Source organism: Lithobates pipiens, unplaced genomic scaffold (assembly GCF_037356315.1).
Source record: "Lithobates pipiens isolate NorthernLeopardFrog02 unplaced genomic scaffold, aLitPip1_a1.2 Scaffold_75, whole genome shotgun sequence".
Lineage (NCBI taxonomy): Eukaryota > Metazoa > Chordata > Amphibia > Anura > Ranidae > Lithobates > Lithobates pipiens.
The window spans coordinates 908,002-926,884 of NW_027507898.1; the positions used below are offsets into that span (position 1 = coordinate 908,002).

The 18,883-nt window shown below is 41.7% G+C and overlaps 1 protein-coding gene across 3 annotated transcripts in view; it reads right to left on the reverse strand.

Moving 5' to 3' along the window:
- The window catches only part of LOC143959442 (uncharacterized), a 56,776-nt gene that overhangs the window by 23,062 nt on the left and 14,831 nt on the right, over positions 1 to 18,883 (reverse strand). For all 3 annotated transcript variants that reach the window (XR_013270232.1, XM_077468096.1, XM_077468097.1), the window contains exon 3: positions 4,211 to 5,260. Coding sequence is in view for 2 of the 3 variants with exons in the window: in XM_077468096.1 (XP_077324222.1) it covers positions 4,211 to 5,260 (1,050 nt within the window). In the remaining variant the exon portion in view is untranslated. The remainder of the gene's footprint in view (positions 1 to 4,210; positions 5,261 to 18,883) is intronic.

Consider the following 18,883-nt stretch of genomic DNA (forward strand, 5'->3'; position numbering starts at 1 on the left):
CTGTCATTGGCTGACAGCTGATCACGTGATAAGGGGTCGGGATCGACCCCTTACACGGATCGGTGATCAGGCGAGTCTCACGGACTCGCCGATCACAGAGCGCGCCGCGCGCGCCCCTCAGGGGGCGCGCAGGCCGCTCGTAACCGGGACGACGTCAATAGACGTAGTCCCGGAAATGTAGGTCCGCGCTAATGCCGTCATTTGGCAATAGCGCGGATCTGAAGTGGTTAACCACCTGAGCCCCAGAAGGATTTGCCCCCTTTCTGACCACCACTTTTTGCAATTTGGCACTGCGTCAATTTAACTGACAATTGTGCAGTCGTGCGATGTTGTACACAAACAGAGCTTTCTTTTGGGGGTATTTGATCGCCTCTGCGGTTTTTATTTTTTGCTCTATAAACAAAAATAAGGAGCAACAATTTTGAAAAAAGCACAATAGTTTTTAGTTTTTGCTATAACATTTTTCCTCAGTTTAGGCCGATATGTATTCTTCTACATATTTTTGGTAAAAAAAAAAAAAAAAGTATATTGATTGGTTTGCGCAAAATTTATAGCGTCTACAAAATAGGGGATAATTTTATGGCATTTTTTATCATTTTATTTTTTTATTAGTAATGGCAGCGATTTGCGATTTTTATTGTGACTGTGTCATTATGGCGGACACATCAGACACTATTTTGGGACCAGTCATTTATACAGCGATCAGTGCTATAAAAATGCACTGATCACTTTGTAAATTACACTGGCAGTGAAGGGGTTAACCACTAGGGGGCAATGAAGTGGTTAAGTGTGTCCTAGGGAGTGATTCTAACTGTGTGGGGGGGGGGGGGGGGCGGCTTGAACACACGACAGCGATCACTGCTCCTGATAACAGGGAGCAGTGCTCTTTCATGACACTAGGCAGAACAGGGAAATGGTTTACAAAGGCATCTTCCCGTTCTACCTCTCCGTAACACGACCGTGGGCACCCGGCGGACAGAGTATGCGGGACCCGCAGTCACGAAGAGCACAGCGGGCGCACATCCGCAGTGCCACTTCTTAAAGGGACCTTACCTGTATGCCCTTTTGCCCACCCATGCCATTCTACCGACTTATATCGTCATGCAACGGTTAACCCAGCGGGCTGAACGGAAAAATAAAATAATGAAGATTGTCCTACCAACGCACACAATGTTAGTGCGGCGATCTCCCTAATGTGCCTTTGTGTTCTGACAGGGGGACTGCCCCCCTGTCAGAACACAATGATCAGCGCTCATAGCCAGTGGCTCTGATACTTATTTTCTAGCATCTACCCAGTGAAGTGACTGGCCTCAAGTGATACAGAGATGAAACAAATCCCCCGATATAAATTGTACATAATAAGGAGGAACTGCAGTCTGCTCAAATAGTTTGTAATAAAAACATCTTTGCCATTCTGAAGCTTCCCTCCAACCACTTTGCACATTATTTTATATATACTGCGATTCTGTATTTGCCAAATATGCTGCAGAAATCTCCCTCCCCTGAGTCTGGCTGCAATCATTTTAACTGTGGGCAGCTGAAGCTGCTGCCTGTTCACTTCCTGGATTTACTCAGAGGCACACCTCCAGCTCTGCAGCTCTCATTTTGACTTACGACTCATCCCCCCTCCCTTCCTGGGGAACTCTCACAAGAAAGAGATGTGCATGATGCCATACGCCTACGCTTTTACCAGACAAGAAACAGGAAGTGGGCTGTAAAAGGTATTTAATGGCACAAAAAAAAAAAAAAAACTTACTATCCAAAGTTAAAAACAAAAAAGGCGGAAGATTGAATAGATGGCAAAAAAATGACTGAAGTCCTGCTTTAATCTGCAACAAAAGTCCAGAAACATACAGCTCCGCTGAGCTTTCAGAAAAGAGTTGGGGAGTTGAAGTTACACTCTGCAGAGCTCAGTGAAGGGAGGTCTGACAGCTGAGTGGAAGGGAGTGAAGGGAAGGGACACACCCGCTCTTCACACAGGAACAGAGCTGAGGTTATCAATCACAGGCCGTGTGCTGGAGCTCCCTCCCGGGTCACCTTTTGCTCTTGGTGTCAGGAAAATTTGTCAAAATATCAGAGGAAGGAGGCAGCAGACAGAAATGATGCTTAGTCCTCTGGATTGAGACAAGCACACGCTTTAGGAGGGATATGCTTTGTTCATATTTCATGTCAGATTTATAGCTACGCGTCCAAAAACCATTGTGCACAATACGTACATACGTGTCACACATGGAGGAACATATAATGCTACACAGTTTTTTTAGGACTATGAAATGTATAAGTCAACTTAGCTGCTGTGTCAATTAGTCTGTACTCTTATTTAATATTAACTTAAAAAATAAACAAACACATGGGAATAAAATAAAATAAAAATAAACACAACCAAATTATCAACCTGCATTACTTTCATGTAATACGTTCATCCATTTTCAACATTGTACTGTACCAACCCAAATACACTCTACTGGTGCCTGATCTAAATGACGACTGTATATTTCCACTTTTAGATCTAGCAAATCCAATTATGCAATTATAGTATAAAAAATGAAACAACTCAGGCAGCCAAACAAAATGTATAATTAAATCTGACAGGAGTTCCATGCCACGATTATGTAAAAGATAAAGAAGAGACAATAACATCAGCTGTGTGGGAATATAATAATAGTGCAGCGATGACTAATATAACCACACCAACCATCTGATACCTAAGCAGATATCCATAAATCTAGAGTGGCAAGAACTGCCTATAAGCTGACAAAGGGAAAAAGATTTATGTATGAGCGATGGATCACTGTATAAACAATGGTACAGTCTTGTGGGACAGATGAAATGCATTTTTAAAAAGTATGTAAAAGACCTAATTTTTCATTTTGTGTAGGGCTTGAAGCTGTTAACTGTGGCCCATCTGGGATGGTTCGCCCTCTCCACTGGTCCTGGTGACAACTGTCCCTGGTACAGAAAGGAATTGGAAAACCAAAATGTTTGAGTTGTTGGAGAACAGAATTGGAGGGGACTCTTCAAAATCTGCTCTGGTGACAACTGTCTAGGAGTGGATATACAATTGCCTTGGAGACATCTACGGTTACTTCCTGTTGTGCCTCTGGGACAGGACGTAAAAAGGCAAATCTCCCCGATAGAACACACTAAACAAAAAACAAATAAAAAAAAAAAACCCCAACAAAAGGAAACAGACACACCCTACAAATGAAATGTGTATGCAAAAGTTTCAGGTATATTTCTCTTAAAACAAGTCAGGTTTTGTTTAGGTGACCTAGTGAGTTCTATAATGAGGTCATAACTCCAATCTAGTCAAAGCCAATGTTACCAGCACAGCATGGATCTCCAGAGTGGGTCCAAGGCTTTATTAAGAGATCGACATTGTTACAACAATGTTTTGGATCCTCGCAGTACCCCTTCATCAGGAATCTGACAGCCACGTGTCTGATGAAGGGGTTCTGCAAGGCTCTGGACCATTACTTTGGACCTACTCTGGAGATCCAGTGTCCTGGTGACATTTTCTTGCCCTGACTATATACGGCTCAAGCCCGTGGTCGCTGCAGCACCCACATATATTCAGCCATTTCTACAAGAACATGTGTTGGGGAGTAGGGTGTCGATAACTCTGATATGGACAAGACATTCAAGAATATTTACACGCATATTTGCCTTATAAACATTTTCTACCAGATGCGTTCCAACAACCCAATACACATTAGTGTAAAAACGACTTTAAGAAAGCTGACTACAATTAAAAAAAAAAAAAAATAAAAGTCATGATTTCAATCAAACTTTGCAGGTAGAAATGAAAATGCAGTTACATAATATTCATATGTAAATACATAAACACGTACAGAAGGTCAGAAGGGAAGGTGCATGAAGGGAGGATGCACGCATGCTAATTTGAATTTATATAAAGAGTACATATAGGCAGGAAAGCAGGTAAAGGTAATACTTGATAGCCGTGCATGGCAGCAATGTGTAAAGACAGGGCAGGTTGCTGTGCCAAGAGCAAGTTGAGCATGCTGGATAGGCATCAAAGATGTGCAACTGGGCATGTATGATGCATGCCTGCAATGGGCATCTACAGTGCATGCTACTGGTTCTTTGCCCATGCCAACAGTGCATGCCAACAGATGAATAGGCACGAGCGGTGTAAGTCAACAATGTGAGGGTCATGCCAACGGTGCACTGGATAAGAGGTCTTCTTTACCTTTGCAGGTCAGAATATCAACTGAGGAATCCTGGAACGAATCTGTGGAAACGTGAAACTCAGTTGTCTTTAACCCTTCAAAGCTGCCAAACTGAGGACACAAAAGCTCTGGAGAGGATTCCTGGCTTTCTGAATTCCAGTCTTGTGTCCCATCTGCCAAAGCTCTTAGAGCTTCAATGGTTAAATGTTCCTCTACTTGGTCTTCCAAGGATTCAGACTCTGAATAGCAAATCACCCCAGTCTTATGGTCTGTACCATAAGTTTCTGCTAGATCCACAAAGCCTTCACTATGAGGAGATTCTGGGGTCTTTAATGCAGGTTTGTTCAAATTATCTGTAGCATCTACTAAAAGTGTAGTTTGGGTTTCACTGTATTGTGATGACCACAGACGTTCTGAGTTATTGGCAAGTGCCTCATGTACCGGTACCGTATTTTCCTTCTTGGTTTCATTTGTCTGCTGTGCATTATGAAGCTCAACCCAACCATCCTCACCGTGTTCCCTCTGCTCCAGTTCTGAACTTTTGACTCTCCAACCAGCATCTATTACTGTGTCATCTGACTCCCCTGAGCTGTCCATGTCATCGTCTGCATCTGGCCAACGAAGCTCTGCCTTTAAATCATATGAATGTTCCTCCCTTTTTGCAGAGCTGTGTTCTTTTGCCTCGCCACAGACATCTGGGGTTTCTAGACTTTGCCCTAAGTACCTTTCATCTACTGTGGATTTAGAAAGCAAGTTTTCATACATGATTTCAGGACCAGCTTCTTTTGGATTTTCATTTGGTTCAAAATCATCAGGTCTTATACCTGCTCTAAAGTGTGGCATAAATCCATATGATTCTTCCTCGTTGAAACCCCAATCTGGGTGTGTATATCTGATTAGCGGTTCATTTGCTTTCTCCATTTGGTTAGAAGGTCTTTCGGTAGACATCTGTGAAAGTCCATAATGAATTGCTTTGTCTTCACTTTCCTTGAAATCAAAGCCTGTGCTGTTTGCAATCATTTCAAAAGGAGACCCAGGTGATTCTGGACTGGGATGTTTGGGATGGGATTCTGGAGAGAAGGCGTCAAAGAAAAGTCTGTAAAGCCTGTCCCACTAACAAATGACCTTCTATAACAGGGCAATGTAATACAGCTGACTTATTAATTTGAGTAGCTCATGTAAGACAATGGCCTACCATAAAAATACAAATTTTTGTACCTGTAAATATTTTTTATTCAATGTTCGAGGGACACAGCACCACAAAATTCAAATACATGCACAATATATTGCCACCTAAAGAATTAAACACCAAGTGAAAAAAAAATGGGCCAACTAGCTCTAATGATTATATACCTGTACCAGCAGTACAGTTCAGTTGTAGCTAGCAGTAATAAAACTGGAAAAGTAGTGAAGGATGAGACTGGTAACAAGTCATCCAAAGAAATTACCAAATACATGGGAAGCTGTGTCCCTCAATGAACACTGGAGAAAAGGATTTTAAAGGATTTTTTATAAAAAAAAATATTTTTTTTTCCCATCATTCATGGAGAGGCACAGCACTATTGGTGTGTACACACACACACACACACACACTTTTTTTTCAAGCAATCACACAGCCACCTCAGCGGAACCTTATGGCCAAAGCTAGCATTCGCTAATGAAGCCATATCCACCATAAAAGCACTATGAGAAGGGAAGTCCAGTTCACATCCTTACAAACCTGGAAGCCAAAGCCTGGTGAAGGCCAATGGCTGAGGGCGCTGTTCGGATGCCAATCGGAAGATCTTTTTCGGTCATGCCCCTTCGACAGAAGCCAGACAAAAGCATTGACAGTTTTTCTGGTCCATGACTGGACAATTTCTGCCCTTTAAGGGACAGATTTAAGTAGAAGCCCTTGAAATGTTCCTCAGCAGAAACTGGAACAATTACCTCCTGTAATACCAAGACTTCTATGACCCAAGCTAGGAATCTTTTGTAAGGTGTGAACTGGAGATCTGTAGATGGGAATAGACCTTCATGCCAAGGGAGACTTGCCTGCCAGCTTTGAAGAGGTTATAAAGTTTATTTTTTTACATAAACATGTTATACTTATCTGCTCTAGGCATTTGTTTAGCACTGGGCAGCCACAAACCTCTTCTGGAGTTTCCCACCCATTCATATAGTATAGCTAAAAAATGTAAAAATTGCAGCTTACCTTTGTAGGTGCTCTATTCTTGGGCCCTCCAGCAAGGAAAAAAAAAACCTACGTAGTTCTCTTTGTTTATGTAGAGGATGGCATGCTGTGTGCCATAATCAACCCTGTCTATACTTTGCAGATAGATCTTCATTAGCAATTTTAACAAGATTTGAACACTATCTGTCCTAGCAAAAGGTTAAAAGGTGTACAGGCTGGGCTGCTTGTATTGTATTTTAATGAGGACAGACTCACTCCAACCATGTTGCAAATAATCTTGCAGTAAGCTGTGACACCTCCTAAGAAACGTGAAAGGTAAGAACATACAAAAAAAAAAAAATGCTAGGCATGATGTGTAAGTGGGAGCCACACACAAACATAGTAGGGTTTCCTAAAATTTGACTGCAAAAGTGGAAATATGCTTTAAATCAGATCTGGACTCCAAAGCCTGGACCAGTCAAACACTGTTTGCCACACCAGGGTCCAAGCCAAAGCAGGATGCGTGAAGGAATCAACAACCGAATACATGGATCTGGAAAGTGACTCCAAATTCTTGTCCATTTAGAAAGAGGGAGCATTCTTGACAGGAATGGAGAATCTTTTGTTCAGGAAGCGATAAAGGGGCAGGGAAAAAAAGGAAAAAAAAAAAAAAAAAAAAAAGAGAGAGAGAGCGAGAGAAGACCAGGCGATCCAAGTCAGATAGGGAATCAGAAGATGGAAACAGGCACTTTCTGTGACTCTGCTGTTCAGACTGGAGTAAAGTCTAAGTTGAAACAACAAGCCCTCCATTAGAAGAGAAGATCTCAGCCTCTCAGTAGGGTAGCTAGCTGTGAATGCAATTAACAGTTTCAAGAAAGGTTAATATGTTGTTACAGAAGAGGGTAGCTTGGAAGGGGCCCTGCAGTTGTCACGCTGCATACAATACCCACAAACTGCGCAACCAGAAACAATGGTCTACTGAAGGGAGTTCCTGGTAATAGCATAGTGACTGATACACATTTGTTTGTCAGACACATTGCTAGCATTAGTAAAATCTGTACATGTGTGCCATGCAATTAAGGAGTTATGTGGCAGCATGAGGGGTTCAGGATACAGTCTGAATTCATTAAAGCAGAATGTATAAAGCAAGGGACAACAGGAAAGTCTAAAATTGGTGGCCCATGCACCTGTAAAGCCCTGACTAATTTCTGAAGCAGTCCAAGGATCCAGGAGTGTGCCATTAAAAATTATCTTGCAGTAATTGAAAGTGTTCTCAAGCAAAATAGTGGTGAAAGGTGGGCTGTAAAGCACAGGGCTTTATATGCAAGAAAACTGGAAGACAGTAAAAGCCAGTCACCTACCGCACTGGCAAGTCTTCAGCGCCAGCCTGGAAATCAGGTCTGCTGGCTCTGGAATCTGAAGAGATTTTTTTTAGCAATAAAGTCACAAAAACATGGAAATGACACAGGGTACAACAGTCAGCAGCGCAAACACTGTCCATTTAAGCTCATGAAAAACAGCCTAATTTAGCGGGCCATCACAGTGAAATGCCTGATCTTCAGTCGTTTACTGACTGGAAAGAGACATACCTTCCAAAATATCAAGATCTGTAATGACGCTACCAACCGCTGCCTGATTGCAGATATCCACACAAAATCTTAATCCAGCAGAGTTGGAGAGGTGTCCTCCCATCAGAGCACAAAGCTTAACTCAGCTATACAGCAGGTACAGGGGTAAAGCCACTATAGCAGTGATGGCAAACCTTGGCACCCCAGATGTTCTGGAACAACATTTCCCATGATGCTCATGCACTAGTTGAGCATCATGGGAAATGAAGTTCCAAAACATCTGGGGTGCCAAGGTTTGCCATCACTGCACTATAAGAATATGTCCCTTATTCGTTTTCACAAGACCAATCCCCCTGTAAGCAACAATATACCCCAGATGCACTATATTGTATGGTGCTGTGTCCCTCAGAAAGAGAAATCATCATCAATACAAAATTTTTACCTGAGCATGAGTGGGCCATGCACAACTGGCACAGCTGGCAGTCAACTGTTCAAATAGTTTTGTCATTACTACCCAAATAATTTACATGTAAAGCTGTAGATAAACAGAGGTTTGTCAAGTAAAAATTGCAAGTGAGTGATGTCATCCAGAGCAGTATATATAAAGCATCTACGTTTTGGTTCACAATGACCCTCTCAAATTCAGGTAACTAAAAACTATACTTTATCCACTGCTTCAAAGATACAGATGGTGATATGGGAGAACCACCGTTTCAATCATTTTATAATTTATTCTCAGCAAATTCGTAAATTGTTTAAACATTCACTTAAATCTACATTGTAAAATGGAAATCAAAATTATTTATTTTAGTTACATGTGTAAGGCTGCATTCACACCTGAGTGTTTCAAAGTTGTGCGTTTTTACAGCAATTTTGCAGGCTTCCTTTATAATCTCTCTTACCAGAGGAGAAAAAAAAAAAAAAAAAAAAATTTATATATATAATATATTTTTTTTATTGTGTGTGGCGGTGCACTGTTGATACATGTCGTTTTGGATTGTGTCTTCAATATCATCACAGCCTTAATCAACTGTTTTCCTTGAACAATTTAGATTGTTTATGGACTTTTCAATTGCATATTTTTTAATTTTTTGGTAGCACTGCTGTTTTATAGTATTAGATCTATGTGTATTTCATAGTTTCAGCAGCAGCTTACTTATTTATGCACTTTAGCGAGGTATTTTTTTTCCTTATTGCTTATAAAAATTAAAAATCCCTTACCAATCTCATGTGGGTGGCATTAAAAGTTAGCCACGCAACTGAACATCATAACAAATCCTGAAATCTATAAAAAAGGGAGCAAAGACCTTTTTGTCAGTATAAAGTAGGAAGGAGTTGAAAAGAAAAAAAGATTTTTGTACCTTGTCAAGTTAATCTTGTGATTTAGACCAAGCAACTAGGAAGCTGGCACTGAAACAAATGTAAATAAAATACAGAATTCTTGGCACTAGAAAAGGCCCGTTCCGGTTTGTCACTATTGTATCTGAATATCTTAATCAAAAAGAACAGCACAACCTTACTTTAAAAGGGTCCATTTGACCTTATTTCGTTTTGTTACACTAATATCTTTAACCCATAAAATTACTAGCGATAGAAGAAGATTGAAGGCAAGATTATTTCTCCAGCAACCATGCTTATGACACTCGCATTCTTGCAATCTCCTCTCTACAAAAACCAGAATAGAGGCTCACCAGGTCAGTACAAGCTCAACAAAATGCCCGCTTGTTGCTTTGACCTCCTTAATTTAGTTGTCAGACCAGCGTGTAACATTGTTGGCTATCAATAAAAACTGTGTAGCATTATGTTAGAAACTATACGTGCACAAGAAAAGACAATGTTAAAGTAAGATGGTTGGCAGGGTCAGGGTTAAGTCACACGCAGGGGAAAGGAAAGCGGCAGCAAGCAGTTAAGAGGAAAATGAAGTCTTTATAAGATTAATTGCACAAGATCAAAACATGATCACAAGTACGCCTATTACACAGAGAATGAATTGTTGTCTGAAACCTAAGACTGGATTTACACACACACTTCCTGTTTTAATAATTAATGTTTTAGTGTACAACCAAAAGAAATAATTATTCAATCCAACCCAGCAGACAACTTTATTTTCCCATAGCTTGTACACTGAGCAGTCTGTACAGCTCTGAAGCAGGAATGATGCTGGCCCAGGAACCAACTTTTACCAATTCTTAGAGGTGGGGGTTGCATTTGTTTAATCGTTTTTTTACTTTAATTTTAGCCCCCGTTCACACCGGTGCTTCTTGTCATGCGATTTTAAACTTTTAAATTCCATGACAAGTCACACTCTATTTGTGCCTATGGAATCGCTCAAAGTCGATTCGGTCGACTTTGTCGGTGCGACTCAGACTTACACCGATTTGAAAAAGGTTCCTGCGCTTTTCTTTGGCAATTTCATGTGCGAGTTGCATAGACAATTAGACATCTGTGCATGAAGTCGCAGATGTCAGCAAGCCACAAATGAAAATCTCGCTGACTGGCGGCTTTAAAATCCTGTTGAAGTAGAGCGATTTCAAAGCTGCATTCAGTGTGAACAGGGTCTTAACCTGTGGATCTGGCCAGTAAATCAGTTTTTTTTTTAAATTTCTTAAACAGACCAAGCTGGCCAACAAAAGTGGTCTGATACAAGCCATCTAACACTGACAGGGTAGCCTACATTGGTTTGATCCTACAAATTAATGTACAGTCTTTATCCCAAAGAAAAAAAATGCAATCGCTTAAACAAACGTTCGGTTTTAATTTTTTAGTCCATTCCATCTAAACCACTAGTGCATCCAACAATACCCTATCCCAACCAATGCTGCTGTCCAAAGGCATCTCCATTGTGCCTCTGTCCAGACTGGGGACACCCTAAGACAGGAAGTGCATTATTGGCTGCATCACCAGAAGAAAATAAAGGAAAAAGCCTTAAAGTGGAGTTGCCCCCCAAAAAATAAAACTACTTAAAAATCTTAAAAAAAATCAAAAAAAAATAATTGGCAAAAAAAAAAATTTTTACTCACCTCTAAATACCGGTTGCTAGGGGGTCCCTCGTAGTCTGCCTTCTTCATTGCCCGGGCTGGTGACATCACTTCCCCTCGCGCCGCACATTCACCTGGGACCTGTCACGTGTCCCAGGTGACTGTACGGCGTATCACGGCGCCCTGCGCCGCTCGCGCATGCGCAGTGGGTGCCCGGCTGTGAAGCCACAGCTGGGTGCCCACAGTATGCATGACGGCGCCGCGAGCGGAGCGGGGAGCGAGGGGGGGGCTTTGTTCCCCCGCATCGCTGGAACCCGGGACAGGTAAGTGTCCGATTATTAAAAGCCAGCAGCTGCAGTATTTGTAGCTGCTGACTTTTAATTTTTTTTTTTTAGGGGGTACCCCACTTTAAAGAAAACAAACACATGCACATCATTTAAAGATTGCTACGCTGCAATATAATAAACGTTATTTTAAGGTTTAATAACTCTTTAAAAGTATTTCCATGTTTTCAGCCAAATTGGGATAACACCTATTTTATATTCCTTACAGGTTCTCATTAACATGTCACAACTTCAAGTATATTTAAAATTGCAGCTTACATTATTACTTTTAATTAAAAGTTGTAAAGGTTCATAAAAAAAATAAAAAATACACAAACATGTCCTACATATCTACTCTGTGCAAGGGGTTTGCAGAGTGGCCCCAAACCTCCTCCTCTGGGGTCCCTCCTCCTCTTCTCAAGAGCCCCCACGGAGAAGCGCTTTCCATGGGGGCAATCGTGCAGGTGCGCTTCCAAGTTCTGCTGCTGCGTTCATTGACAGCAGGGCTCAGCACCACCCCCAGCATCATGGATTTGATTGACAACAGCGGGAGCCAATGGTTTTAATCTAAGACCGGGTTCAGGTAAGTAAAAAGGGGGGCTCTAGCGCTACAGAAAATTTACAACCTTTTAAAGGAGGGGTCTGGGAATTGAATGTTTACCATGAATAACCATGTCTGATATGAACCCTCTATCCTTACTAAAGGTTAACCACTTTCAGACCGGACCATTTTGCTGGTAAAATGACCAGAGGTCTTTTTACACTTTGGCACTGCGCTGCTTTAACTGGTAATTGCGCGGTCATGCAATGTTGTACCCAAACGAAATTTGCGTCCTTTTCTTCCCACAAATAGAGCTTTCTTTTAAAGGTATTTGACTGACTCTGCGATTTTTATTTTTTGCGATATAAATGTAAAAAGACCGCAAATTTTGAAAAAAAAATGATATTTTCTACTTTTTGTTATTAGAAAAATCCAATAAACTCAATTTTAGTCATACATTTAGGCCAAAATGTTTTCAGCCACATGTCTTTGGTAAAAAAAAAAAGTCAATAACTGTATATTTATTGGTTTGCGCAAAATTTGTTACATCTACAAACTAAGGTACGTTTTCTGGAATTTACGCAGCTTTTAGTTTACGACTGCCTATCTCATTTCTTGAGGTGCTAAAATGGCAGGGCAGTACAAAACCCCCCCAAATGACCCCATTTTGGAAAGTAGACCCCCTAAGGAAATTGATAAGTGGCATGTTGAGCCCATTGAATATTTTATTTTTTTGCCTCAAGCGATTGAATAATGACAAAAAATTTTTTTTTTTTTATTTTTTTTTTACACAAAGTTGTCACTAAATGATATATTGCTCACACATGCTATGGGCATATGTGAAATGACACCCCAAAATAAATTCTGCTGCTTCTCCTGAGTACGGGGATACCACATATGTGGGACTTTTTGGGAGCCTAGCCGCGTACGGGGCCCCGAAAGCCAAGAACCGCCTTCAGGCTTTCTAAGGGCGTACATTTTTGATTTCACTTCTCACTACCTATTACAGTTTTGAAGGCCATAAAATGCCAAGATGGCACAAAATCCCCACAAATGACCCCATTTTAGAAAGTAGACACCCCAAGCTATTTGCTGAGAGGCATGTTGAGTCCATGGAATATTTTATATTTTGCCACAAGTTGCGGGAAAATTACAAACTTTTATTTTTTTTTATTTTTTTTCACAAAGTTGTCACTAAATGATATATTGCTCACACATGCTATGGGCATATGTGAAATGACACCCCAAAATAAATTCTGCTGCTTCTCCTGAGTACGGGGATACCATATATGTGGGACTTTTTGGGAGCCTAGCTGCGTACGGGGCCCCGAAAACCAAGCACCGCCTTCAGGCTTTCTAAGGGCGTTACAGTTTTGAAGGCCATAAAATGCCAAGATGGCACAAACCCCCCCCAAATGACCCCATTTTGGAAAGTAGACACCCCTAAATTTAGGGGTACACTAGTGAGACTAGGTAATAAATGGCGGGTGCCCTGAAACTATAAAAAAATAACTAACCAAACAGCGTCACCTGTAACAGTTATATGGTGATCACTGGTGAAAGGGTTAACTAGGGGGCAATCAGGGGGCTTTATGCGGTAGTATATGGGGGTCCCTGGCGCTATAAAAAGCTGCGGCGAACCTAAATACCTACCTGCCTAACTAGCGTCACCTGTGACACTAATACAGCGATCAGAAAAACGATCGCTTATTAGGCTGGGTTCACACTGGAGCGATGCGGGAACGCCACGAATCCGCGGCGGGTTCCCGCATCGCATGCCTCCCGGCGGCAGTTCACACTGCCCTATGCGAACTGCTGGGAGTGTCAGTGAAATGTTAATGACACCCCTAGATCAGTTCGCATATCGCAGTGCGATCTGCAAACTCGGATCACATGGTGTGAACACCCATGCGATCCGATTCTGCTGCGGACCAAAAAAAGGGTCCTGTGCGAATTTGCGGCGCGAATTCAGCCATACTATCTGTATGGCTGAACTCGAATCGCACAGAGATCGGATGTGATTTGCACTGCGGTGCGAATCACATTCGTTCTCATAAACCGCTGCAATGTGAACCCAGCCTTAGTGACACTGGCGACGGGGGGTGATCACGGGGTTAAACCTTTATTGGGGGGTTAGGGGGGGCACATTAGAACTAAAGGGGGCTAACCCTAACTGCCCTAACAGTTATTACAGTCACAAATGACACCAATGCAAAAAAAAAAAATGCAATTGGTGTCACTGTGACTGGGGGGGGGGGGGGGGGGCGTGAGTGTGCCTGGCATGTTCTACTGTACGTGTGGTGTGTTGGTGCAACTCACCGATCCTCTCTCCTCGGTGCCGAAACGAAAAATACCGACACGGAGGAGAGATTACATCACTTCCTCTCCTGTGAGGAGAGGAAGTGATGTCGTGGAGCATTTCTATTCGTCGGGAGCGATCGCGAGGGGGTGGCCATGAATGAATGGCTGCCCCCTCATCCCGGATCGCTCCCGAACGAATGCCGACCGCCGCAGGCACCGGGGGGGGGGGGGGGGGGGCCCGATCGGGCCCCCCACCCGCGGGAAGGCAGGGACTTATATATACGCCCTTATGCCTGCCCGTGCCATTCTGCCGACGTATATCGTCGTGCGGCGGTCGGCAAGTGGTTAAAGAGCTCAGGACTAAGATTTTGCAATGTATGTTAACGAAAGGAAACGCAGCCCCCCAGGTGACTCCTTTTTTATACTGTTAAGTGCAGCTTGCAGTCCCCCAAAGGCCTACTCCATGGAGAGAACTAGAACAGATCAATATTGTTTAAAATACGTATTAGGTATGCTGTGCGAACAGGGACAAACATTTTTTTCATACATTATTGTTTCTTCTCAAATTGTAATTCTGCTATTGTAAAATGACAAAAATATTACATGTGGATTGTTGTGATTGTAATTATATCCTTTTTATTTAAAGTATAGATACATATTGAGTTTCCCTGAACAAACGGAGATCGAGCTTGACGAAACGCATTGGACTACTCTATGCTGAAGAATTTCTCCATAAATTAGGAACAAGTACTACTGGCCGTGTGCCATATGTTACTCCCACATCAACATGATGTTTGTACAATAAAAAATTTTAAATATATTTTGTGTTTCGCTTACAACCCCATATCCTCAAAAATCCTACCTAATGTATGGGAGGGAGTGTTTCCTCCCAATCTTTTGACTTTACTAGGACGTGTATATGACTGTTTGTCCCAAGAACTGGTTAAAAACTTTAAAATTAGAAAAGAATCGCATACAGGAAAAAAAAAAAAAAAAAACACAACACACACACACACACACACACACACCATTCTGTAACAGAGTCATTATCCATTGCTTCATAGTCATTTATCCATCATAAAAGAACCAATGCTTTGGAACATACAAGGATAGATTTTAAAAATGGCTATTGCAGAGAGGGGGGGAAGGGCTAGACACTTTAGACCCCTTTCACACTGGCGGTTTTCAGTCGCTATAGCCTCTGCAAGCGCTTGATAACCGCCTCCCATTCATTCCAGCGTGACTTTTTACACTGGGGCGGCGCGCTTGCCGAACATTCCAAAGAGTCCTGCAAGCAGCATCTTTGGGGTGAGTTGGGAACACTATTTAGGGCTCCCAAAATGCCCTGCCCATTGGAACGAAGGGGCATCACTTTCAAATCACCTGAAAAGCATTGCAAAACTGGAGTTTTTAACCCTTTTCGGGGGGTTAAAAGCGCCCTGCTAGCGGGCAAAAGCACTGCTTAAACAGCGGTAAAGCACTGCTAAAACGAGCAGCGCTTTACCGCGAACGTGGCCCCAGTGTTAAAGGGGTCTTAGCGTCTTCTAGACTAACTTGTTGGCTCGGTATGGTGCTTTCACATCTCCTCTGCATGTACACACTGTACAGTCACACTGAGATTATGTCTCATTCTCCAGCTGCTAATAAGCCCACACAATACCACACTTTGTTTTATACTCATAGTTGAGCCAGAAAATAAAGATGTGTAAAAACAGCAATTCAAGTTTAGGATTGAACAAATAAAAAAATAAAATAAAATTTAAACAAACAGTATTTTGATGAAATTTATAAACAAGGAAAACAATACTTGATCATAAAAAGCCTCAGCCACATTTCAAAAAGTGCAGTATTCTATAATGTGTGGTAGAATAAGAGGCTAAGCAGTCTCGGGGTTACCAATTTAGCAGTACTGACAAAATGAAAAAAAAAAAAAAAAAAAAAAAAAAAAGACATAAAAATAAAAATGAACACGTAAAAATGAGAAAATCTGGAGGCCAACAAGAATGTGAAGAAAACTTGACTCAGTAGGCAGTAAGCTTGACACAACTTGGAGTACTGATGCTTTGGAGATTAGACTAATTTGCTATTTAGACATAGAGGCAGGAATGTCCAAACTGGTGAAGGTATGTACTGGCACCTCTACACTTACAGGAAAGTTGACTTAAAAGTTAAGATTTCCACAGTGCGCCCCTGGATTCAGGTGACTGCCTGCATAGGGGGTTCTGTTTTTTGTTTGAATTTTTTTTTTTCATAGCACATACAAATATAGCCATTTATTTGCCATCAGATAAGAAGTAAACATTTCACGCTTACTTGAAGATGATAATGGTTGTAAACACTTACATACACCCACTGAAGTGACTAGCTTCAGGTGATACACAGATATGAAATAAACCCTACATAAGTTTTACCTGATTATCTGCAGCCCTCTCCTCTACAGCCTTCTAACACTAACACACACAAAGGGGAGAAGGAGAAGGGAGAAGGAAAGAAAGAAGAAGGGAGAAGGAAAGAAAGAAGAAGGGAGAAGGAGAAGGAGAAGAAAGACCAAACATTTTCACCCGTTTAGAACATTGCTTGGGCAAGTGTTTTTTAACCAATTTATTTTGTTTTACTTTCACTTTTGATGAGAACAACAAAAGGACTAGTAGAGGAGGTGAATCTCCCTAAAGCCTGGTACACAGTTTTTTTTTTCCATTCAGCCCAGCGGGTTGAACAAAAAAAGCTCTCAGCTCCAGTCAGAGCTGCTGTACTAACTATGCAAAGTTAGTATAGTGATCTCCCCCACTGAGCCATTTTGTTCTGACAGGATGGTCCCGCAGCCAGAACACTCTGATCCACACCATTCGCCATTGGCTGAGAGCGCTGATCAGAGTTGGTCAGCTGCTGGTTTTCCAGCATGCTCGGCACGCTTCTGTTGGACAGGGCGGCGTACACACAGGCCGAACGTCTGCCATTTTTGATTTAACCGGTCGATGTCTCCCCACATTCGGCCTGTGTGTACTTGGCTTAAGGCTTCATACGTACACTAGCCTACATTTACCATGGCCACAGAAAAAAGAAAAGCGTGGCAAAAATAGCCAATAGAAAGTGAGTAGAGGGAGAGGAAATTAGGGGTGGAGAGCTTCTGTTAGCAGAAAACGAGCAACAAAATTCTCGTAAAATGCACAAGTCAGGTGTTTCTATTGAAGTCTATAGGACCAAAAACACTTGTAATCTGCCAAAAAGATGCCCATGTACTTTTCTGAGTGACAGGCATTTTGCTTCAGGCCACAGAACACTCATATGTGTACAGGGGCCATTAAAATGAATAGGATTGGCTTGTTGAGTATTTTAGATTTTTAAAAAAAGTGCTGAGGTGTGAACAGGGGATAGATAAGGCTGCATTCACACCTTGGCATTTTGAATCGAAGGCAGATTTGACGCGATTCTGCCTGCAATTTCTAAGCTCCGAGGTGTGAATGACAAATCAGAGAACACATATTTGAGATGCCATTCATTTGAATAGCACCTAAAATCGCGGTGCGGTTCTGCCGAGATAAATTGTGCTACAATTGTGACAACCTTGTCACCCAAAAAATGTCCAGGAGCTACCTTTGGCGACGTGCTTCAAATAAATGGCATTTCAAAAGGTGTGTTCTGCAATGTCATTCATACCACAGAGCTTTTAAATCGCAGGCAGGATCTTGGCAAATCTGCTCGCAATTTAAAAACACCATGGTGTGAATGCAGCGGAAGCACAGACAGCAGTTAAGACCTGACAGGTCTTCTAATATCCCTCCGCTATGAAAAGCAAAAAAATAAAAATAAAGGTTTGTCCCTTATAGCTTAACAGAACGACAAAAAAAAAAAAAAAAAAAAAAAAAAGTAAACATTACAACTACTAAATTATTTGGTCACTAAAAATCTCTTTTCCTTAGGCTGGCCATACAGGTTTGAATCTCGGCCGGTTCAGCAGGAACCAGCCGAGATTCAAACCATTAACGGGCAGGCTGAATGTACCAAGTTGATCTATCGATTAACTTGGGTACAACCAGCCTGCTATAGCCGCAAGTGATAATTGCTGTCTTCTCCCGGCGGAAGACAATGGCCCAGGAGGAGATATCCCACATTAAACACACAGTGTTGATGGGGGAAGTCAAGCTAATTGAAACACATCCACCTAAATAAGTTGTACCCATTTATTTGCATCTTTCTTCTCTACAGCCGTGCAAAGTGCATAATTTATATAGCTTGTCTAAGCATTCAGAAAGCAGGGTGCTGAAGTTACACTTTGCAGATCTCAGCGACAGCTGATTGGAAGGAAAGGAACACACCTGCCTTCACAGCGCACACAGGAACAGAGCTGCTATGTGTGCTGCAGCTCCCTCCCGTCACCTTTTTATTTCTTGGTGTCAGGAAAACTGGTCATAAATGACTCACACAGATAGAAGGAGGAACAAGTAGGAGACAGAAGTGATACTTAGTCTGGATTGAGACAAGTACACGGTATAGAGGGATATGCTTTGTTCATATTTCACGTCTGAGGTTTACAACCACTTTAATGTGGCTAACCACAGGAAAACTCTTCATAGCCTTGGTTTTAAAAAAAAAAAAAATACAAACACCATCTCTATGGATTAGCGACTTGTAATTCACCTCAGGGACAAGGCAAATTACTACATGAAGGTTCATGAAGTATCTATTTTGTTCACTGCTGATGCAATGTTAACATACTGTCTGCAACAGAAAAAAATAAAAAAAAAATAAAAAGGGAAGAGGAATACACGTTTTCTACAAGCACTAGCCAACACCAAATCTATTCAGTACGATATCCTGTTATCACAAAAG